At 39.5% G+C, this 24,457-nt stretch overlaps 1 protein-coding gene across 2 annotated transcripts in view; it reads left to right on the top strand.

Annotated features, from left to right (window-relative positions):
* The window catches only part of TENM1 (teneurin transmembrane protein 1), a gene marked incomplete at both ends in the record, with an annotated part of 235,534 nt that overhangs the window by 151,535 nt on the left and 59,542 nt on the right, over positions 1–24,457 (top strand). For both annotated transcript variants that reach the window (XM_082062122.1, XM_082062121.1), the window contains 5 exons: positions 3,766–3,982; positions 10,875–10,994; positions 12,776–13,037; positions 15,006–15,273; positions 20,859–21,002. In XM_082062122.1, the coding sequence (XP_081918248.1) occupies positions 3,766–3,982; positions 10,875–10,994; positions 12,776–13,037; positions 15,006–15,273; positions 20,859–21,002 (1,011 nt within the window). The remainder of the gene's footprint in view (positions 1–3,765; positions 3,983–10,874; positions 10,995–12,775; positions 13,038–15,005; positions 15,274–20,858; positions 21,003–24,457) is intronic.

The raw sequence follows: 24,457 nt of genomic DNA, 5'->3' as shown, positions 1-24,457 counted from the left end.
CTATTTGCCCAAAAATAGGTGTTTTATTGTTTTACTTCAGCACAAAGTGTGAACAATATTTTTCAGTTTTATCCAGGTTGATTTCTTTTCTGTAGTTTTGTTTGATTGTTTGGGTGGGTGGGGGGAAGCTAGAAGTTGCATTATTCAAACATTTCTAGTTAATAATTCTTAATTACATACACCCAGTGGCCTGAGCCAAATACTTGGTGTTAAGAGTCATAGAGGAGCTGGTGCTGCTCCACCTCCTGCCTCCCGGCCCATGGAGCATCTTTCCCAAATCTAGCATCTTTCTTCTGTTTCATTCTGCTTGGTTGAGAAGGGAGATTGAAATAAAGAGACACCTAATCAATGAAAACATTTTAAAAATTAAAAAAAAAAAAAAAAATTAAACACAGCATGAGAAAGAAGCTGTGAATGATAATCTATAACCTCAAAGACTCCTACTTCGGATTAACGTTTATATTTTGGTTAGCAATTTCTTCCTCTGACAATTTGATAGCCTTTGCTCACAAGGCCATAAGCTGTCCCTGGTGTACTCAGCACTTTGTACATTCATGGTGCTGTTAGGACAAATACCATTCTCGCCATGGGTTATTCAGATTTGCTTCTGGGACTGCACACCCCTACAGATGGGAAACCCACCCTTTTGTAGCCCTGAGAGCCTGGAGTGCCAAATGAAACCAGGTGCAAGTAATTCAGACCAAAATAACTCCCTTAGCAGAACCTGAAAGAGTTTATAAGGTAGTCATTTTGCTGACAAGTAAACTGTGAAGACAAGATGAAAATTGAGCCTGACTGGAAGATGGAAATCTGCTTTCCCTTTGCTCGGTTTCCTTCTGTGTACAGCATGAATGCACAGGGTTTGTTGCAGACATGTAAGCTGTTGACCAAAGCAAAGAATGAGGACTCTATTAGAGAAAGCAAAGTATTTAATTGTTATTTTTATAGTTCTTTCTTTCTAAGCAATTCTTCATATTCTAATATTTCAATGAATTTTCACTCTTATTTCTTACATAAACGAGAGAATCAGGTCAGCTCAGTTCCAACATCTAATGGCTTGTTGACAAGGAAAAAATTAAGCAGAATAGCTACTGTGGAATAAATTATTCCAAAATAGCTTCCCCCTGGAATCTGCTATTCTGAAATAAGTGTGCCTGATTAGTACTTATTCTGCCAGAGCAATGCTTGTCAAGATTCCCAGGTAGACAGCAATCAGCTTGTAAGAGTGAGTACCTTCCAGAAAGTACCTGGACTCCTTGAACACAGCTTGTGACTGCCAGAACCAGCCCACTGGCAGGACCAGCCCCGAATGGCCACGTCTAACCACACCAGAGCCTTCACAGGGATCTCCACCAGTACACAGCAAAAGCAAGAGATTTCAATTTCTTCGTCACCTTTTCAAGTCTAGTAGAATGCTTTAATATTTGCAATCTTGAAGAATCTAATAGTAATTTGATGCTTTTTAGTTTACTTATTAGTAATATGTAATAATTAATATAATATAATATAATATAATATAATATAATATAATATAATATAATATAATAATAATGAATAGAATAGAATAGAATAGAATAGAATAGAATAGAATAGAATAGAATAGAATAGAATAGAATAGAATAGAATTTACTTATTAGTAATTTATAGTTTCATTCCTTGGACAAAAAGGAGGAAACAATAAGAGGACATATATTTCCCTTGCAATTTTAAGCCTTGTTTTCAAGGTTTCAATCCAAAAAGCTCTTTTGTTTTTTCATCAGAACACAATGAATATCCCTTTCGTTCATATCGCTGACTCCTCCATCCACTTCCCGTGTGGGTTTGTTTGGACTGGAAGGCCCTTATTGTTTCAGCTTACTGATTTCCTAGCAGATTCCAATAGCTTTCTAGGTTTTCCTGAATGTAAAGTGACTGCTGAGTGTACTCAAGCTCAATAAACTCATCATCGTCCTGTGAAGCTCTTCTCCCACCGCTGGCAAATGCCCGTTGTCTCTGGGACTGGGGCAATCTGAAAATAACTTAAAGCATGCACTGACCTGTAGCTATTCCAGCTTTGCTGGGTCCAAGGTTCTTAGATTATTGTTGCTAGCTATCTACAGTTGCCCTTGGCTAATTGTCACAAAAACTAGCCAGCTGTAGCTGATTTCTCAGCTGCAGTAGGATAGATTTGTTAATATTTTTTACTTAGCCAAGCAGTTACCTTGCTCAAGGTCCAGCAAGGATTTTTAGATTCTAAGAAAGCCCATTTCTTAATGCTTGTTTGTTCTGTAGAAAGGCTTTTGCTTTCTTTTCAAAGTGAATATTTTATGGTGTTATTTACTGAGCATTCACATGGTGCAGTGTGCTCTATTGAGAAAAGAGCGGAGTTATCTGAGGGTTGGTCTCTCACCCATTAAAGTCAATGACAAAACTACAGCATCTTCCCTGATAACGCCGCTTGCCCTGAGGAGGTACAGTTTTATAGGCACGAACAGAGCATGAAAAGTCAAAACATGAAGTGAAAATATCTGACAGTATGTTGATCCTATAGCATTCCAATTTTAACACAAGGGAAATCCATACAGTGATATGATGACTCCACATTTATTCAGACTGACCTTGTTAAAAATACAGAGACATCTCTTTGTTGAAGGATACAATGCCTTAATCTTGCTTTATATGCATTGGTGTGCTTGTCAATCCATGGAAGTTAGCAACTGCTAAGTCATAAAATGGATGTTTAAGAAGGTAGTTGGACATTTTACTGTACCTTATTAAATCTGTTTCTGGTTGAGTATGCAATTTAAGCAATTTGGATGTCTAAGCTGCTAATAGAAGCCCAATTTTAAGTTTTATGTAGGTGCTTAATTTAGATGCACTTCAGTGCTTCACTTTTCACCATAAGCTTTGGACAGTTAAGTAAATGAATTTCACCCACAAATATTGCAAGTTTGTCCATGAAGAAATATTAAAAAAAAAAAAAATAAAAAAAAATAATAATAATTTCTCCTAGTTTTTCATACTTGCAAATAAAGGGAGGAGGAATAGGTGTATTTTTGCTTTCCAAATTTGTTCTCCCGGTGCAAACATCCGTGGAGAAGACTGTATCTGTCAGGTCACTGGGATAGAGCCTGCATCAAGGTGTGTATGTACATAATACATTACCAACTACAAAAGAACTATAGCCATGCCTCTGTCCTTTTTGGATCATTCTAGTATTGCAACCAATAAATGAAAAGTAAACATCCTAAACCACTAATAAATCTATTGTAGAACTTAAAATGTAAGGCAGACAACTGTAACAAGTACTTTTTTTTTTACTACTGTAGTGAAGATGCTTATGAGAGTTACATTTCAGACTTCATTATTGCAGACTGGTCAGTAAATGTATGTTCTTCACAGGTGTGAACAGAGCTTAGTGACAATAAAGGACTATTAGACGTAGCAGCTGCACAGTGTGGATCATGCACCCATTGGACTAGCAAGTATTGTGTAGTGATTTTCCTTTTCTGCCTGTTCTGCAGTGGAGACACTCTCACTCTCCCCTATTGACTTAGTTTGTAGGTTCTGTTTTCTCATTGTTGTGTGGGGATTTTATGAGGTGATAACGGTGTTAATGACTAGAGGAAATACCCCTCCTGGACTAATGCTTTATTGAATTTGAATGTGTCGAAATCAGCATGTCTTCCGATTGATGAAATACCTCCTGTGCTCTCCGGTACTAAACACAGTGCTTTATTCTCAGAATCGCTCAGTTTCCTGAACTTTCCATTCTCTTTGTTTTAGATGGCTTGACAGACTGCGTAGACCCTGACTGTTGTCAGCAAAGCAATTGTTACGCAAGTCCTCTCTGCCAGGGTTCGCCCGATCCCCTTGACCTGATCCAGCACAGCCAACCGCCTTTCTCTCAGCATCCTCCCAGGCTCTTTTATGACCGAATCAGATTCCTCATCGGGAAGGAAAGCACTCATGTAATCCCAGGAGATGTCTCGTTTGAGAGCAGGTGAGTTTTCTTTTAGAGAAAATAATTTTCTGAATGTTGAGAAATACAATGAAATTATTTAACAAGGAAAAAACAGATACCCGGTTAGTTGAGAATTCTTCACTCATTATCAAAATATACTTAAAAGGATAGCAAACATTTAAGTCCCAACAGCTCAGGATTTTGTTTACAAGGTTTTTGTTACTACCTGTCTAATTCATAAACTGTCACAGCAACAAACTCTTCTGCTGATACTAACACGACTTGGATGGTTGTGGAAGGTAAACCATCTCGTACTTACAGAATAACTGGAGGAAGCTCAGCCCTTTCTGCTGTAGATACATACAGTGGCAGGAAGCAGAAGGACGAGTTGGATTCATATGCGCTATATTCAGTCACTTTTCTGCACAATAGAGTTTGTGTGATATTTACAGCATAATAAATTTAATATGTGTCACTTACATATAATTCAGTTACCTAAATTAAGAAACTTTTTTAGTTTTACCGCAGGTTGATAGACCAGCGTGGAGTTCAGCATTTTGTGCTGTGGTTGCTCTCAAGCTGTCAGGCAAACAGTAGAGTGATCGGTGTTTGTGAGATTGGCTTGCCCTTTAAGAGGAAAAGACTGTGCAATGGGAAAGGGGCATTCACTCAGAAAACCTGGTAACACATATTTTCTTGAACATTTGAAATATAGGGGCACATAAGTTTTTATGCTGTAGTTCACCTGGGAAGCTATAACTTACATGCTGACAAAGAGATCCACAAATCATCCACATCACCTAACTATTACCCTGTCAACTAGGACTATACATTAGATAAACCATGTTCCGGTAATAAGGCCATAAGATTTTTTTTTATTTTCACAGTACAATACATAGCACTTAGGTTACAACCTTGACTTCATTCCATAGCTGCGCACAAATTCAGTGCACTTTATCTTTGTAACTTATTAATTTTTAATCAAGTAAATATGTAAAGAGAGTCTTTATTGATCTGAAATACCTAAACATTTAATCACTATTAATAATGTAACAGGATATGATAAATATGTAGAACCATAGGGCATGAAAATGAACTCCATAACAAGCACCCACCTGCCAGTGGCGGGTCTCCTGCTGCTGGAGGAATGCCACTGCACCTGCCGCGAGGTCCTGGCTGGGATGTACATGCTTTAAACCAAAAGAGACCAGCAAAAGACTTTCCTCATCAAAATGCCTCGCAATGAGGTGTTTTGGGAGATGAGGTGGGCACTCAAGTCACCTGTACGGTGTTCTGTGACACTGCAAATGTTAGCAGCCAGATTGCACATAATCCCATCAATGTGCCTTTATAGATATAAGGAACTGATCTTTTAAAGCTATCGTTGATGGGATTTAACTTGGATTTAAAAGCTTTTTTCTGAGCATTTTATTTCTTTACCCTGATATCTGCCATGCCTTTGAAGAACAAAGAGCAGCAAAGGCTGGTGTGCGAGCAGCAGCCCACCCTCACCTTGGTTTTATGCTCTATACCATTAAGGAATATGACTCGTACTTGCATTGGTCCATTATTCACACCCCAGATATCGTTTGCTCCCACTGTATAGAAATTACTATTTAGTTTGCTGAGAAGATCATTGGGATTCAGATGAGGCTTTCTGTGTCTTTGGAATCAGGGAAGTGCCTGGAGACTTGCGCTGAGCCATGTCTCCTGAGTTTTGTCAACAGTGATCTGCAATGTGCTGGGCACCCCGAGGAGTTCTTCAGGCCACACTTTGCTTGATCCTCAAGTCTTCCAGGCTGTTGAAAAATTGCTCATCCATAAGTCAAATATTATTAAAAACTGCCAGAATTTTCCTCAAGGATGACAGATCTTAGAAAGAGGCAACAGCATAGCTGTGCTGCCTCTGTTCAGAAATCTTCCTCTGACATTGTCACTCTGACTGTCATCCAGTGTCTGTTCTTCTCCTGGGAATTAAGATTGCTGAAAAAAATATAGAAGGACAACTGTTACTACAGTAAAAAAATATATCAGAAATCTGTGATCCTGCCTATCTGGTACAGACCAAAGAATGCTTGGGGATTTTTAATCTCCTTTTGGCTGTTTCTGAAAAGGTTGTGTCGAAGCAGATGATATTAAGTCATGGCCACCTGCAGTGCCACTTATTTTATAGCATTGGTGGTTCAACAAGAAATGTTGGAAGGTTTGGATGAAACAGTAGCTTTCATTTATTTCAGAGCACTGGCATCCATTCCCACTGGTGCTCGAATTTTGTAAAGTCCTATCTGGCGCTTTTTTTCTTTTCCTCTTTTCAAGAAGCCTCTGAGACCATTAGGAGGATGAAGGAAGAAATATCTAGCCAATGTTTTGAGTCTTTTCATGCAAATGACATTGTGCAGTGTTTTACTGTACCATAGCTCAGTGGAACTCAAATATGGGTGATGCTCGCATGAATCTCACTGTAGATAAAGCCAAAGGGAGGTTGAATAGATTTGGGAAACCTATCAAAAACTGGTGAAGATTATCTCTGTCATTCAGACTGAAGTGTTTTGTCTCTACCGTATCCTAGCATTTTCAACATGATCTGAAATACCAAAATTAGTTGTTGTGACAACTGCTGAGACATCTGTCCTTTTGAATTTGAATCTTAAATTTTAGCATAGATCTAATTTTTTAACATTTGGTTTCTACGATGCAGTCAGCGTGTTGCATTGAGCCATGGGTAAATACTACACCAAAATTAATGTTAAGGAGCTAGATATTTTCAAAACATATTTTGCTTTTTATTATGCCAAAGCTATGTCAATTTGTACTGGGTTTTTACAAATTCCCAAGTTAAACTGTGACATGCTAAAAGGCAGATTAGACACATTCTGAATAAATGGAAATGTACTTGCTTACATCAGGAATGGTTTTGACCTACTGCATGTAGCAGGGCGTAGCAGATTAAAATGTTTTTATCAACTTCTGTTTTCAGGAAGGTTTTTAGCTTGTTTCTTTGCGAATATTTTTAGTGCATGCTGCTGGCAAGCTATTTGACTCACTGCAAATAGCCTACAAAAAGGGTCCAGCGTATGGTACTGAATTAATTACCCTTCACAAGCTGCTTACAGCGACATTGTCAGCAGGAAGAAATGAATGTACCTTACTAGCCTTTAGCTTAATTTCTCTGATTGAAGATTTTAATCAGAAATGTAATACAGTAAATGACATCTTCTGGTAATGTGACACTTGTGAATTCATGAGTTGCTTGACACAGTGCCACATGTGAGCCTAATGTCTCAGCCTCAGGTGCTCAGAGAATATTGGCAACTCAACACACAAAACAAAAGCAAAAAAATATCGGATAAGTAGTAATAGAACAAAGCAGAATGGTGGTGGAATAATAAAATGGTTTAAAAGTCATGAAAAAAATCTACCTAGAATTTTAAACTTCTATTTATATCTTAAATTAGAGATGTCAGACAAACTGTCTGATGGCAGGGAGCTGAGACCTGGAGAGCTGAGGCCCCCAGTTACACATGGAATGACCCATGAAGCATTGACAGAGAAATCCCACTTCTTTTAGGCCACCTGCAACCCGTGGGAATCTCTCAAAAAGTCAACTGCTCCCTCTGGAGTTGCAGATTTAGTACAGCTTGCCAGGGGACTAGAAACATTTTTAATGCATTTGAAAACACTAAGGCAGCTTATCAGGGACATGTTCCTTCCCAGCTCCTCCAAATTAGAAAAGACATTTTTGCACTTACTTTCAAGTTAAAACAACTTGGATGGCCTTAGTGCAAGCTTATGCAATCGCTGCAAGTAGGTGACTGTTGGGTAGGTAGTATGAGTTGTTATCCCCCGTGAGAAACAAAAGCAGGCCAGTCACAAGTGTGCAGAACAAATCTGAGAGGCTGAGAATAGAAGAGGAACATACAGCACGTTGAGGAGGTATGATGATCTTCAGAGGTTTCTCTCTTAAAATTAAGAAAAACACTGAGAGGTAGTGAGGTCCACAGCTCCCCTGGAAAGCGAGTGAGCGTTGAAGCAATGAAACACGAAGTGGCAGTTGAGTATGAAGGGACATGACTGCAGGGAACATGCTCTAAAAGCTCTGGTAAGGAAAGGAGTGAAGCGAGGTCTGCAAGCGGCAAAGCTGCAGGGGAGCTGCACGCCCGCGGGCACGGGCTCTGGGAAACGAGGGACAACCTGCTGCAAACTGGGGGGTGTTTGTTACCTCCTGAGCCTCGCAGATTCGTCCTGCTCATCAAGTAACTGGAAAATGTTTCCATACCTGCAGCAAAGCAAAAACTAAAGCTAATTCTGATCAAACAGTCAGTGATTTAGTAGGTGTTGGTAATTCAAGAAGAAGCCAGAGAGTAGAAGACTCTTCAACTTAGAGTAGGTAATAAAAAAAGAGTAAATAATAAGGACAAATGTAGCAACACTGAGGCAGGCTTAGAACGTTTAAAATCTAAAAGATTGTAAAGACAGTTCAATGCAGATAAATGTAGAATAATGAGGTTTATGAATCTTTATCACATACTGTAAATGTGTGTAGCTTGTAAAATATGACAAATAATAAAGAGTAAGAAAGTTGAAAGATAAGTCTCTTAATATTATTTATGAATAATGAGAAGTAAAGTGAATCGGTAGAGGAAAGAAAGACTATGTATGAAATAATGGAGACTTTGACGAGTTTTTATCACACAAATCTGAGTGCTTGATAAAATATGAGGACAGAGTAGAGTCAGAAGACAGGTCTGTGTGGAATGAACAACAGGAGTACGAGAATAATGTACTGAATAATGATGGCTCTTAAGGGTGTCTCTATCATATAAAAATGTATTGTAGATACAGGGAGTGCAGTAATGAAGGACTTAGAAAAGGAAAGGCAGGTCTGTTGATGTTAGAAATATGAGAAAATGATAGAAACCAGTATTTTCTGCTCTAACAAATCAAAGAGTAATTGAGCCTGGTTGTTCTGTTGAGTGAGTCTTGTGAGTCTGTTGAGACACAGAAGCTTGATTGCCTTCAGTGGAGCAGCAGGTTTCACCCGCAAATAGAGCCACAACCAAATTTGGTTAATGCAGAAAACAAAAACGTGGTACATCAGAACTCTCTTTCGCATATTGGCAGTAATGCAGCCTCTCCCATTCTTCTGGGATTTATCAGCATCTTTCTGGGAGCATGGAATTTATATTAGCAACTGTAGTCAATGTCGCAAAGGGGTTAATTTTTATCAGTTGCGTTTTCTCAGTTCATAGTCAACTGGGTTTGATGATATCATAGCAATAAATTAGTGTCCTGCCAAGTGGCTTTGGAGAACAGGATCTTATGAAACAAGTCAGAATTTTCAGAAATTTATGGTCTCCAATTAGTGCTTATGATTTCATTGGATCATGATTAATTAATCTCTCAAGAGATATTTTTTAAATTCGTATATAGACTCCTAAATACCTTTCATCTGAGGAGCTGTTAAGTTTTAGATTACATATTCACTGTGCAAAGGTAGGATGTATCTGTTGAGGTCTACCATGAACTTTCAAAATGAGAGAGAAACACAAACAATATCTAAATTTATGCTTATAGTTTATATGGAATAATTCATGCTGGTTACTTTTGTAAGTATTCTACTGGTTTTGAACATTATCAAAAGACTTCTGCATACACTGTTCTCTTTGTTATGTGAAACCACAGTTCAGGAGACGTGCAATTTTCTCATTAGATCCCAAGACCCGCATCTGTTCTGCTGGTGGAGGTGTGCTGATGGAGCATACCTGATGGCACGGGGCAAAATGCTGGAAGGAGTTTCAGTGGAATGGAGCTGTGTAAGCCCTTAGAAAACCCCACTAGGTCCTAATCTACACCATGAGTGTATTTTACATCTTATTCCTCATCCTTGATGAGACCTGTCTCCTTTTCATTTCAGTCTTCAAATACATAGAAGGCTAAAGCTAAGAAAAAGAGAGTAATTTCTTCCCTATTTCTGTGGCTAGGGTGACAGTAATGGTCTTAAAAGGCAGTAGTGGAGATTCAAATTAGACGGTAGGAAAAACTTGCCATGAGTAAAGCACTCATACAGAAGCACTGGAATGGTTACTTGGTGAGGTTATAGAGTTAGACAAGCATCTGTCTGGAGTTATGTAGCTATAGTTGATCTTACCTGAGGCAAAGGAATGGACAAGATAAAGTCTTGTATTTCCTTTCAGCTCTCATTTTCTGTGATTCTGTGATCCTGTTAGCCTCCGATTAGACCCACTTAGTAATGAGTTCACTTTCCTGTCCGTTGACTCTGATGCGTTCTGCTGTGCTGCCATATTCCAGCCTCTTTACTAGAATGGGAGGATTTTTATGCTGGAAAGTGGGTGCAAGTCCAACAAATCCCAGAGGGAATTTAAAAGGGCATAAAATGTGATGGGGTATTGAGAAAAATGTATGTTACACTTGATTAGGCACTCTCTGAACTTACCTATAGAACTTTCTGAAGTTCACTGAAGACCATGTGTCTCACTGCTGCCTTATCGCATTAGTTCTGCTTTTTTCTAATAGACAGCGATGCCCTATTCTTAGCAGCAGAGAATGAGGTTTCATTCTCCCCTTGCACAAATCATCACCCCCTAGAGCTGCAGCAAGCTAAATCAGTGAAAACTTTGCAGCACTATTCAATGGCAGAACAAATGGCATCCTGAAATACAGCCATAAATGGAAATATATTCTCAATACACCAATGATACATGGAGGAGTCTGTGTGTCGTCTTCATGAGATAATGGTTTTTCAAATCAAGCTCTTGGACTTGTTTGAATTTTGATTCAAAATCAACAGTCACAATGATATCGGAGTGGTTCTGTCTGTTTGGAACAGAAGTATAGCACAGTTTCTGAAATCAATGCCCTTCTCACCATCCTGATGTGTCTAACGTGTTGCCTTCCACTCTTTTTGTTACAGACGGGCATGTGTGATTCGAGGTCAAGTGGTGGCGATAGATGGAACGCCTTTGGTAGGAGTGAATGTCAGTTTTCTGCACCACAATGAGTATGGGTACACTATCAGCCGACAAGACGGAAGGTAGGACTTTCTTGTAGGGTCTTTCACTAGGTTAGCGTTTCGTAGTTAGTGTCATCTACCACCTTCTGTTCATGTACAAAATTTTCATAGACTTCACTGGTGTAGGTTGAGGATGGCACCTGGCATTCTGCTCTGGGAGCACATTATTAAAGCTGTCTGTGGTAAAGGGACCAAAGAAGAAAGAGAAGAAAAAGCCTGAACAGCACAGCAACAGGATTAAAGCAGCATTCGAACACCTGGAGTCAAAATGTGACAATACTGCTGTGACAGCATCTTCTTGACTTTTGAATATTTTCTCTAGTAAGATTTTCCAGAGAATTCAGTCTTCTCTTTTTTTCTTTTTTGGTTTTTTTTTTTTTCTGTTATTAAATGTGAATCTTTCAAGTAGTTTATTGAGGTCTCAATGAAGTGAATTCCTTTAATTGATTTACCTTAGCCACACAAGTAAAACTGAGGACCGACTCTTTCCAGAGTCAAAATGGTTAAACGGCTGTTCCACAAGCAGTTGTGGACAATCCTGACTTCCCTCTCTTCCCCAGCCTTTTAGGGCTGAGTTCCATTCTCGAAGCGAGATGAAGTTCTCATGTATTCTATATTGCACTCCAGGGTTGGCCATCCATTTGCAATACACTCCTGGTTTGCTCCTCAACTTGAATTAACCTGCTAAGAGCAGTTTAAGACTTCATCTTCCTTGGCTATGTTGTGAATGACAAGAAATCAGAAGCTACCTTCCAAGAAGGAAAGAGTGTCATTTGTCACTGTTTCCACAATTTTTTTTGTTTGGCTTTGTCAATTTATCAAAGTAAGAAGCATGCGTATTTATTTTACCTTAGTTTATTGACTTTCAAATCGCACTACTGAAAATTAGTAATTATCATCTCCTCTTTACGCTAGCCTGGATAAAGTTGTTGCATTCAAATATGCTACCTGTGTTTCGCTGTGAATGTAATCGGTGTCATTTGGGAAATGTGATGAGATATGCATAATTAAGTCTGACTTCTTATCACAGTTTGTTACCATCAAAAGCCTCCATAATAGATGCATTCAATAATACAGAGGATGAAGTATCTATTTACATATTACCTTATGTTGCCTGGCTGCGGATGTCAGAAGCTCAGAAAATTGAGACTCTGTGTATCGTGCCCCTGATGTCCCACTGTTTTGCAGCCCGGATATGCCAAAGGTTCTTCACAATAGCTCCCAGCGGATCACCCGCCTTATGTACAAGAGCTGATTCAGTTCTCAGTGCAATTAATTGGCATCTTTCCCAAAAATTTAATATCCTGCACAGAGGGGTCTTCTGCTCGATGTATTTAACCTTTTCTTCCTGCTACTTTGAGAAAAAGGCAAAAGGATATGTTAATAGAGAAAAGGCCTAACAGGCTTTAAGCCTTCTTATTTTGCATGCTGTACCTGCATAGATTATGAGTAACATCCCTTTTCTGGGCTAGGAATTTCTTTTCATATAAACCAAAGTAGCTGGGTCCACACTCTTGTTACAGATGACTTGTTAGTATTGATTCTAGTTGATAAATAGAGGGGAGGTAGGCCAAGTAGCAGTGAAGTGCTGTACCTTACTATTGATGCGTGCAGGGAGAAAGCACGGGGAGGTAAAGCTCCTTCGTGAATACCAAAGTGAAATGGAAAGGTCTACTTGAGTGATTTGACATAGTAAATTCAGGGCTGTAATGAGCAACCTAAAGTTTTTGTTTGTGATGCCTTGAAAGTTGTGATAATATGATGATAAAACAAAAAGAAACAAAGTATTTTGTTTTTTCCAGTTTTGACCTTGTGGCTGTTGGAGGCATCTCCATCACTCTGGTTTTTGACAGATCTCCTTTCATATCTGAAAAAAGGACACTTTGGTTGCCTTGGAATAGATTTATCATCGTAGACAAAGTTGTAATGCAAAGAACACAGTCGGACGCACCGTCTTGTGACATCAGTAGTTTTATCAGCCCAAATCCAATAGTACTGCCTTCACCCTTGACCGCATTTGGAGGGTCCTGTCCTGAGAGAGGAACTGTTATTCCAGAGCTACAGGTAATGAAAAGCCTTCCAAATTAACCATTTGTTCGGTTGCAGAACAAGTTATAGACAATTTTAGAAGATGATACCAAATAGTACACAATTAACTGCTGTGATGTTATTGACTTGTCAGAATGTCAGCTATGCAGATTTCTAGTATTGTTTCACACGATGCTTTTGTCTTTTTTTCTTTATTTATTTTTGTTAATATTTTAAGGTGCTTTATTTCTTACCTGCAAGTAGAAGAAAGTGGGGAGTCCTAACATGATTTATTACTGAAATCCTGCTTTATTTAGAATGATGCACAAAACCAGTCCTAGGTTACAAATAAACAATACGACTTCCCCGTACATCAATGTGAGACACTTTACTCCACGTGAGATATTCCTGGGTTGTCTTTAGACAGCAAGGTACCCAAAGATGCCATCTACTCAGAGAGAAACTGGCCCCAGTCCCTTTTTTGACATTGCAGGGTCCTTAAATGGTTAAATTTCTTTGTACAGTACTGGGAAATGAACAAAAAAGAGCCCAGAATAATAGGAGAAGGAGATATATTAGCATGTATTAATGCATGAATATTTCTTCCCGCTTTTCTATTAAAAAATGAGCAGAGATGTCAGATGTATGACAGTGGGGGCAGCTGGGATGTCAGCAGGAAAGAAGGGGAACACTGCAAATCAGGGACAATAAATGGGGCAGGATTTCCCTGGCAACACTACATTTCATATGTCGAAACGACGAGGGCTGGCAGGCCTCCAGCTGTACTGCAGCAATCCTCTGACAGTGATCCTGTTGCAATGTGTAAATAAAATTGTTTTGAAAGTGAAGCACTCTCTTGTTAAACAAGAAAAATTGAAAAACTGGGAGATATAAACAAAACAGTTTGTATTTTTCCAAGCTTGACAGATTTAACATTGTGACAGGTTGACTTGTGATTACAGAAATACACTAAAATCATTAACCATGGTAAAGTACAGTCTACTTTTCAGTGTTTTTTTGGGTGGCTGCAGCGGCATCCTCCAAGAAGCTGCTCTCTTCTCTTGCCTGTTCTTCCTCACACTCTGTCCCAGAACAGCTCCTTTCTCGCAGGAGATCACGAGAGCTAAAGCCCTTTTTTGTAGCTCCCAGGCCCACATCATTCAAAAGGTCGAGGCCAAGTCTCCTTTTTTCCCTGCAAGCTGGCGGTCCGTGCTGTCCTTCCAGGTGCTGATGTCACCCCGCTGCTGGCACGCCCAAGCCAGTTTAATCCGAGTGACTCAGACAGTGGCACTGCCAGAGGTACCGTGAGATGTGTCCTCTGTTGCAGACCCTCGGGACCTACCTGTTAGCTCGGTGGCTCTGTCACCCAGACTGTTTCATCGTCACTGCTGTGTTTCCCCATTCTCTCGTTAGTTTTCCTGTGCTGTGCCTGTCCCTGCCAGGTCCCTTCTCGCTGGAGCTCAGCCTCGCTGCAAGCGCTTCTGCACAGAAGGTGCTCGAGCAGGAAGGTTTGGTTTCTTTCTCAGCTCTCCCCAAGTCATAGTTATTACCCCCAAAGCAGGATAGTATCTTCAAATCATAATGTAGTACACAAAGCGTGTGCATATTTTTAAAAGTTTTTAATTGTATTCTGGTTAAGAACACTCATTAAGTAAAACAAATAATAAAGCCGAGGTAAAGCGGTAGAGCTTTTGAGTGTGAATATGTCCATGGAGACAGTGTTTGCTCCAGGTAGATAAGAGTAAAGCACTGGAGGAAGAGGCTCTTTATCAAAATAGACAGCCAGCCAGCCAGTAAGGTGACAAAGCAATTTCTGGTGTTGGACATCCTGTAATATGGCTGGTTACTGAATTGCTGGAATAAACACAGAAAGACCATCAGTGTTTCAAGCAGTACCGTGTTCACATAATGATTGTGAAATGTAAAATAAGCACCTGCTGTTATTATTGTAGTTTTCGCATTTTTCTGGGCTATACATATAATGATGTGGGGTTTTTTTCCAAGGTGGTCCAAGAGGAAATCCCAATTCCTTCAAGTTTTGTGAAGCTGAGTTATCTCAGCAGTCGAACGCCAGGATATAAAACTTTGCTGCGCATTATTTTGACGCACACAACTATCCCTTCTGGAATGACAAAAGTCCATCTGATAGTTGCTGTTGAAGGACGTCTGCTTCAGAAATGGTTTCCTGCTGCAGCCAATTTGGTCTACACGTTTGCCTGGAATAAGACGGATATATACGGACAGAAGGTTTCTGGTCTGGCCGAGGCTATGGGTATGTAGAATCACTTTGTTGTGAGCAGAAACGCTCACACGCATCAACCTGGGAAAGTACAGTTGATAAATTTTGTTGCTGCATTTACATTCTTTTAAATCAAATGCCTCTTTAGCTGAACTGACTTGTATGATTTCCTGAGAACATTTTCTTTCTTATTCTTCCAATGTCTTCTTTCTAATTTAATCAGTTTGAAAATCCCCATTTCCCTTGGCGAATGGTTGTGTACTAACGGCATTATATTCAGCTGTCTTTGTTTTTGAATGTTACTTTGAATATGACCTTTGGTGTGTCATTTTTTCTGTCATTTTTTGGCCGTGACATTTAAAATGTCATTTCCATTTAGGGTTTATAAAATTCTAACTTTTAGGCATCTTTTCTTACTACATTTCACGTCCCCAGCAGTTAAAACTTTTTGATTTGTTGTTTTAAGATGTTTATATGAAATCATCACGTTTCAGAGGGTCTCTTTACCAAGCAGCACGAGCAGCTGTTCTAAGGATTGCTACAGAAGTGCTGTCTGTGCAAACACATTTTATTTAGCCAGCCATTTTTTTTCATTAATTTCATTATTTGTTTTTTAAAAGGGTTGCTATTTTTTTAACTGAATTTGAGGTCATGTTGCTTAATGGAATAATCTTATAGATACTTTCCATTAACATTATCTACCTTACCAGCAAAGCTTAGTAATGTGAATAAGCCCTGTTCACTTCCTTAGAGCAGTTTTGTTTTGCTTTTTAAGTCAGGGCAATTCTAGCAAGCAGCACTGGCAGGACCAGGCTATGAAACAAGAATAACAAGGGCTACATGGAGCCATCTGCCCTTGCAAGGACTGTGCCTTGTTCTGTATTTGAAAACGCTGTTCTGAAGGGTCCACACAGGCAGTCGTGGCTGCAAATTGGCTCATGCAAAGCCAAAAGCACCAGCCTGGCTGTGCGAGCCCTGCAGCTCCCAGTGCACCCAGTGCCTGACTGTGTTCTCAGCTGCCCCAGCCAGGTCGTCTTGGAGGCAGCTGCAGGGAGAGGTGATGGCAGGAAGGAGGGTTTTAGCTTTTCTCTAGTCATTTCTACTTAGACAATGACGCGGACATAGCTGTTGGTGTCCACAGTGGGTTATGAGACCAAAGATGTGGAGTGTGCTTTACATCGCATGATGCACACGGGAATATATCAGAATGCAAGGAGCTTATTCTAGGGCTGTGGTCCCTCGGTCTACTTCAGCAGATACAGCTGCAGGCTGCTGCCAGAAGAGATGTTGCCACATTCTCTCCTTACCCCCGGGCCACCACTCACATTCATTTGATCATGAAATGAGCCAGATCAGGAACAAATTCAGCTGAAAACTGAAGCAGCTAGAAAATAAGTGATAAATTTTCAGCTTCGTTAGTTTCCTGATCTGCTCTGAAAGCCAGTGCAGAAGCGCAGGTCTTCTCATTGCAGCTGTAGCTCACGCATAACATTGGCCTGAAGCGATCAAAACTCACCCTTAGTGCAAAGCATCCTGAACTGCTGCAGCGTCGTAGCTGCATCTGATCTGCCACATCTGGTTCACACCTGCAGAAAGGTGGGCAACGTTTTGAAGTGTCCGCTCAGGTGCTGGCATTGATACCAGAGAGGGCTCTCAGTGTCCTAGGAACGCTGTGTGGTGCGAGCAGGGTGCCCTTTACTGTCTTGTGAAACCTCCTTGTAAATCTCGCCCTGGCCCTCTAAATAAAGCTTGTGCAATAGTGCTGGATAATGGCTTTTAAATTAACTGCTGATTATTTTTTTTTATTTTCCTTAAAGTTTCACTTAATTATGCTTCTTGAAAATAGAAGCAAAAATCTTTGTATTTTAAGTGCGTTGTTAGCATGCTTTGTTAGATTCCAATAAAGCTTTATTTAATTTGACACACTAGTTCACAGGGACCATTATATGCTTCCATTGTATGAATTTTTGTCAAAATAATTTCCTCTGCCAGTATATTACCAATATTTAATAATGCATTCTGTTCAGTTTTCATTTTAATTAAATTGCAGCAGGTTGAAGTCCTGGAACTCAGGAATATAACCATCTGTCTTTGGTTTTATAAATACTATAAACATCCTTATTTTTTTTCAGGGTTATTGACAGCAGTTGCAGAAAATAAGACTTTGTAAGCATATTTCCACACACAAGTAGTTCTGTTTAAATTTGTTGGGGAAATGTTTGCTGGTGTTTGTCTAGTGCCCAAGCCGTAACAAGAGGCTATTTTCTCGGAGTAAAATCTGAGATGATAAACATTCTTTGTTCTGAATAAAAAAACATCACGTGGTTGTTGACACACGAAACCTTGGTGGTAAAGTCCATGTTACTTTGTAATTTAACATAGGAAAAGGACAGATTTCTATAGAAACCTCAATAAATTCTCCTGTGTAACCCCATACGTGCTCAATCTTACTCCAGCAAGCACTTGCATCCCACACAGCAGCATGAGGGGATGTGCAAGGACCAGCCATTCTGGTGTGAATATAAACCAGCTCTCAAGCAGAATAGTCTGGGGCCTTCTCTGTTTATTACTCATTACTTTGGTTGAGTTCATTGTATTTGTTGTTCGAAGAAGTACGATGCTGAAAAGTACAAATATATCAGGAGGGGTTTAAGTAGACGTTACTGCCCTGTTTAATCTTGTCTTTTATTTTTTACCTGTATTTTGGCAACGGCCCTCAAACTGTTGATATGCTGGTAGTACTAACAAATTGTTGTTCATTCTTCTAAATAGCTGTATCAAAACAACAGGTGATTTCAGTAAATCTTTCGAAATCCATTTTGACACTGCAAAGAACTGTACTTGCTGGTTTAGTGTCCAAAACCATAGTCACTGCAGTTTTCTTTCATGCAGTGAAATCTCAGTCACCTCAAAAAAGGGTATAAATGAACTTAAACAGAAAATAACACCTCATAACAAAGGTAAACTGATTAATATTGTCATTTCACTTTCAAAATTACATTTTGCAAAATCTGCCAATAACAAAACAGTTATTTTTCAAGTGGCACTGCAGTCTCTTGGTTGACTTTACAATTGTTATGCTTCACCTTTATTACTTTGCATGCAAGACAATTGATAAGAAATTTTCACAGGTGGCATATCAGTACCTCCAGTTAGATGTTTCAGGAGACCCTCCTTTAAGATTACACAACACTCCTTGTTGGAGCAGAGGCTTTTTTCATAAATATGTGTAAGCATAAATGGAAATATGATTGCAGACACACATTAAGTGAGTATATGTCCAGGTGTCTCTCTGATGAGAAGGGACAGAGAGGCAGCTACGCACAATAACCGTGAGAACAGGGAAACTCCAAGGAAGGGGATGGTGACCCCTCGGGGTTAGTGGGCAGCTCAGAAACATCAGATGTCGGCAGGGAATAGCAGACACTTTACAGTGTCAATGTGCCGCTGTGGATCCACTGGAAGAGATGATCAGATGGTGTAAATTGTTGTGCCTCCCTTGACCCAGATACCAGCCGGGTACCCAACAGGAGATGCTGGACTGTCCTGTGGGCCTGTCATGGTTCACCGAGCAAGACTGAGTGACCCTGTATTGCAGGGCTTTACTTTTTTCAAGTATACACATCTGACCCAGGATTGAATGTGTTAAGTGTGTGAATGGATTGAAGATGCTAATGTGTAAGCGGCAAATGTGAGGTTTCTTCATAGGAAAAATCTGCCTTTTGTCTTCTCTCCGCATTAACACCCAGAACACGGCACGTTTGGTGGCTGGTGGCTCATCCCAGCACAGGATGCAGCCGTTCTGGGACCAGCTCTGTGGCCACAGCTGGGGACCAACCCAGAAACTGCTGATGTCCATCAGCAGTTATCTCCTGTAACACAAAAAATGGACCTAGTGTCTGCTCTATCCTCAGACTGAAACCTATAATGTTTAAAACATACAATATTTACAGTACTTAAGGAGATGCGATTTTTACAAGTCAGAGTTTAGCTGCGAAAACAGGTTCTTTCTGCTAAAATGATAAAGCGGCTCTAAGTGAAGTTGCTGTAAGCAACAGCTTTCAGTTTGCCATAAAACATTTATCTTACAGACACAAATGCTCCCTACTATAGCTGGTCAAAATATTTTGACTGCAGCCAGTAATGGAATTTAGATGGCATTAAAACTATTTATGGTTCAAGTAAAATGTACCTGAAGCTACTACTCAGAAAAAGTGAGAAGAAAATATTGACAATGTCAGAAACTGTGTTCTTAATTATTTTTTATTTTGCATCTTAAAATATTCTTACAGATATTTTTATTTTGGAAAGGCCTGAACTGTCTCAGTATTTCTTAGATTAAATTTGGGGATTTGATACCAAAATAACGTTCTTCCTTTATGAATAGTTGCACTGAAATCTAAAAAGGTTTTCTGGGTGAGAAAAATAAATTTAAAAAAAAAAAAGTTGGTATAGTAGAGATACCAAGAGTACATTTTGAAGAATCACAGAATCCCAGAATGTCAGGGGTTGGAAGGGACCTGGAAAGCTCATCCAGTGCAATCCCCCCATGGAGCAGGAACACCCAGATGAGGTTACACAGGAAGGTGTCCAGGCGGGTTGGAATGTCTGCACAGAAGGAGACTCCACAACCTCCCTGGGCAGCCTGGGCCAGGCTCTGCCACCCTCACCGGGAAGAAGTTTCTTCTCAAATTTAAGTGGAACCTCCTGTGTTCCAGTTTGAACCCATTGCCTTGTCCTATCATTGGTTGTCACCAAGAAGAGCCTATCTCCATCCTCCTGACACTCCCCCTTTTTATATATCTGTAAACATTAATGAGGTCACCCCTCAGTCTCCTCTTCTCCAGCTCCAGAGCCCCAGCTCCCTCAGCCTTTCCTCACATGGGAGATGCTCCACTCCATCATCTTCGTTGCCCTGCACTGGACTCTCTCCAGCAGTTCCCTGTCCTGCTGGAACTGAGGGCCCAGAACTGGACACAATATTCCAGGTGTGGTCTCACCAGCACAGAGTAGAGGGGAAGGAGAACCTCTAAGCGTTTTATTTTTGTTTTACCACAGTATGAAAGGGAAGGATTTTTGACCAGTTTGAGGCACCCCCAAAACCACCATCCTTTGAGAAATTTCTGATTTTCGGCAGGTATTTTGGCCAGCTGTAGAGGGGAACCATGTGATGTGCAAGACTGTTAAGATAAATGTTTAATTCTAGAAGTTTTCAGCTTGGCAATCCATTTCTGCCTAACTACAGGTTTTACAATTAGCAACCGAATTTAAAACAGTTTGTTTTAATGGGAATTTTTTTCTGTTTAAGCTGTTATTCAGGTAATAAGCAGAAATGCAATAAACAACCAAGTCAGGGGTCATTGGAGGAGATTCATACTGTTAAGAAATCCATAACTGATACAACAGAAAATTTTCTGCTTTGAAACAGTAGTCGCTATAGCTGTAATAACATAGTAATCCTTTTTAAAAAAAAATACCACTCAACAATACTAATCAGGCAGAAGAAAATTAGTGGCATCATTACTTGACAGATGAATATCAAAACCTGGAATGAAAAATTACCTAGTAGTTCACAGAGGAAAAGGTAGACTGATAGATCTTTAATTATTTGTTTGCAGTGTCGGTGGGATATGAATATGAAACATGTCCTGATTTTATTCTGTGGGAGAAGAGAACAGTAATCCTTCAAGGCTTTGAAATGGATGCTTCAAATCTGGGAGGCTGGTCTATAAACAAACACCACATATTAAATCCACAAAGTGGTAAGTCCTTTCTTTATTAACTGGCCATGCAGAAGAAGAATACAAATTTTAAAGGAATTAATTGTTCAGATTTTAAGCATTACACTTCCTAATGTGTAATCCTCTTTGAATGCGCACCCTCATTTATTGAGAACTACACTGTAAATGCCATCGGAAAGGATGTTTTTGATGTTCTGGCTCCCAGGTATTAAACATTAATAACACTAACTCTTGCGATCACTAGCACGTTGTCATCATGCAGACAGCAAAAGGGCACACTAATTTAGGTTCATTCTCGCACTGTTTGTATAGAAATACCACATTTTAGGTCAGTCTATAGTGTGTTCTTGGTGTCACAGCATTAACCCTGCATAGAAATTCTTCAAGCATGGAGACTTGAATCTCTTTTCTTACTGCTTTTCTTTTATTCCTGGGTTTTTTTTTACTTTTTCTCCCTTAACATTTATAATAAGAAACTAGCGGGATTAAATTATTAAAACAATACTTGTAGATAAATTATGGCAACTAGAAAAAATATGGTTTTGCCAATAGATATCTCACTGTCTGGGGAAAGAACAACTTGGGGTCAGATTTTCAGCACTTATAAATCAGCAACGTATTGGATTCAGTAAAGTTCTGTCCATTTGCTCCAGCTGAGAGTCTGCCCACTAAAATTTCCATCTGCAGACTTCTGCTAATGAAGATTCATGCACAGATGTATAGCTGTCAGGTTTTTACAAGTTCTGTTGTTGAATGCACATCTACAGTATAAATATTCCTAATACAAAAGGTCAGATTTAGTTTGTAAATTATCTGGATTTCTGGTTTGATTTAAAATAGTTTGACATTTTAAACAGCGGTTCTTTCATACCCTGTCTTATTGGTTTGTATAGATTGTCTCTTTTAAATGCCAGCTATTGACATTTAACACAAAGAGAAATCTGACCTCAGCCAGCTCAGCCCCCAACTGTGAGCCCCATAGTCTACTCCTTAGTGCCAATTTACCACTTGCATAGTTTAATTCTAAGACTAAATTGCTGGCAGTAACTCCTATTTATATGACTGTCTGCTAACTGCAGTGGTTACCCCTATAATTCACCCCATAGGCACTAACATGTTCTGAGATTTTGTGAAGTATAAAATTATAATCTGAGTGGGGCTCAATCGTTGCTTTCCTGAGCACAGGGTACATGGTGACAAATAGTTTCCTGGCCCTGTCTCAGTGGTGGGGCTGGGAACACCAGAGAGCAGAGACCTGTCAGCCACGTGCCACCTCCTCCCAAACCAGCTACCCCAGCCCAATAACAAGGGAGGGGAATGTGCAGCTTCTTGTACCTGCTCCTCTTCCTCTCGTGTTCCCACTGCTCTGGGCGTGATCCAGGCTGAAGTCGGAGGAAGCTGCTAAACATCTTTATCTATTGCTCAAAGGGACACAATCTGGGAGGGGAGGGCATAAGCACATCTGGCTTGAAATCAGTGGGTCTCTTCTGTTCTCAGTTTGCACGTGAGAGCATGTCCAGCGAGGCTGACAGAGCCCAGCCAGAGCTCAGGGATGTACAGATGTTCCTCGTGATTCTAACAGGCTTTGAGCATCCACACCTGCCTCATGTGTAGGAACCAGAAAAGCAGTTAGGAGCAGAAAAACAATGACTACACCATAGCTAGTGCACACCTAACAGAGCAGCCTGCAGGCTCATATTAAAGCAACAAAACCAAATAATGAACTGTGTTAACCAAAAGAATAAAAGTAATGAGTGTGCTTCTGGTCTCATCTAGAAACTAGTGAACTGTTCTTCCATTTGGTTGTATGAATAAGGACAAGAAATGGTTCAAACTTAGAATTATATATTTCAGGCTTATCTCCATGCCACTATAAATGAAAAGCATGAGTAGCCTTCTGAAGTATCAATATATTGAGGTTTTTTTTTACTTTTAATTAAAGCATTCCCACTATGCATGAAGAGCTGCTCTTTTTAGAAGCATGAAACTTGCATCTGTTTTTGAAAACCTGTCACTGGATTAACTATAGAAATAGCATTGGAATATAGCATAAATGTCTTTCTAAAAATTCTCTATTGCAAATTACAACGTTGTTTTCAAACTAGAAACACTTTGCTTGGTTATCTGGCCAGTCCTGAGGAGTTTATACCTAACTTCAAGCACTAAGCCTGGTCTTTCAGCAGGTCTGCTGCTGTGCACAACAGCCCTACTCAGACACAAGGGGTGAATACACTTCCCTCCCTCCCCAAAACACTATTCAGTTTAGAGATGTTACAAAATAAGTAGGTACAACAGAAAAGTTGTAAAATAAATAGATGAAATTTTACAGAATTGCATTTCATAGCACAGTCTAAACTGTGGACGTACAAGTACTGACTTGCAGAAACCATGGCAAGTAAAGACTGTGTTCTAATGTCAGATGTAAATATGTTTTTTAAAAAAAATAAAAATAAATAAGATAAATAAAAAGTATGTCCTATACCAGCAGTACAGATGCGAAATAACATATATTGTTTCAATGTGGCTGTCATTGGAAACTCAAGCTTTTTAAATGTATACAGTTATGTATCAGTAGGACTGTTGGATTAACAAAGGATCGCATGCTGTTCTCAGCTATGCTAAACTGCTCTTTTCCCATTTTTTTTCCCTTCCAGTTTAGAGGTTTGATCACATCTAGTTTGTGACATGATTAGAGAGTTTAATGCTTTCTAACACAAGGGGTTTGGTCAGTTTGGGAGATCTTCAGAGCATTTCTTATAATCACAAAGAGAACACATACCATAAACACTGGTACCTTTTAAAGACACCTATATCTCATGAATACAAATCAATGTGCTATTAACCAACTTCTCAGAGTATTCGTTGAATTAGATTTTTCTTTTGATGGGCAAGTGTATTGATTCTATTTTTATTTATCTGGGAGAAGGAAAGTAATTTTACGGGGACTTTATGCTTTACGGTAATTTCAGCCCCAGTGAAACACAGCACCGACTGAAATTAAAGCAACAGCTCAAAAGCTTGAGATTAAGCACAGGCTTACATTTATTGACAGCAAAACATACTCTCTGGAGCCCTAATTATTTACTGGCATTTGTATGAGGCAGTTGAAAGATTACCTTTACATTGTTAATTTCAGACAAAGGGCAGCATCCTCATTTAGTAGTGTTTTTATCTGGTGTGTAAGGAAGGATATTGCCGTTAATTTTAATGGTGTGTTTCCAAGATACTTTTTTTAAGATAACATTCAAACAAATATATGTATTCTGTCCTCTATTGTTCAGAAATATATATTTTTTAAATCCCTTTAAAACTGCTCTGGCAACACTCAGGAACTTCTAAGGAGAATTTTAGCTTCAAACTTGCCTGAAAGCCACAAAAAATGATCTAACAAAAGCTGGTAGAAACAGTACATAAAGACATTTGCCGTACTTCGGGCAAGTTCAGATATGTCTCAACATGTACTTCCTGCAGTATCT

This window comes from Streptopelia decaocto, assembly GCF_964273445.1.
Source record: "Streptopelia decaocto genome assembly, chromosome: 10".
In the NCBI taxonomy this organism is placed as follows: Eukaryota; Metazoa; Chordata; class Aves; order Columbiformes; family Columbidae; genus Streptopelia; species Streptopelia decaocto.
Note: the sequence above shows the minus strand (reverse complement) of the source record. Positions and strands in the feature narration are given on the sequence as shown.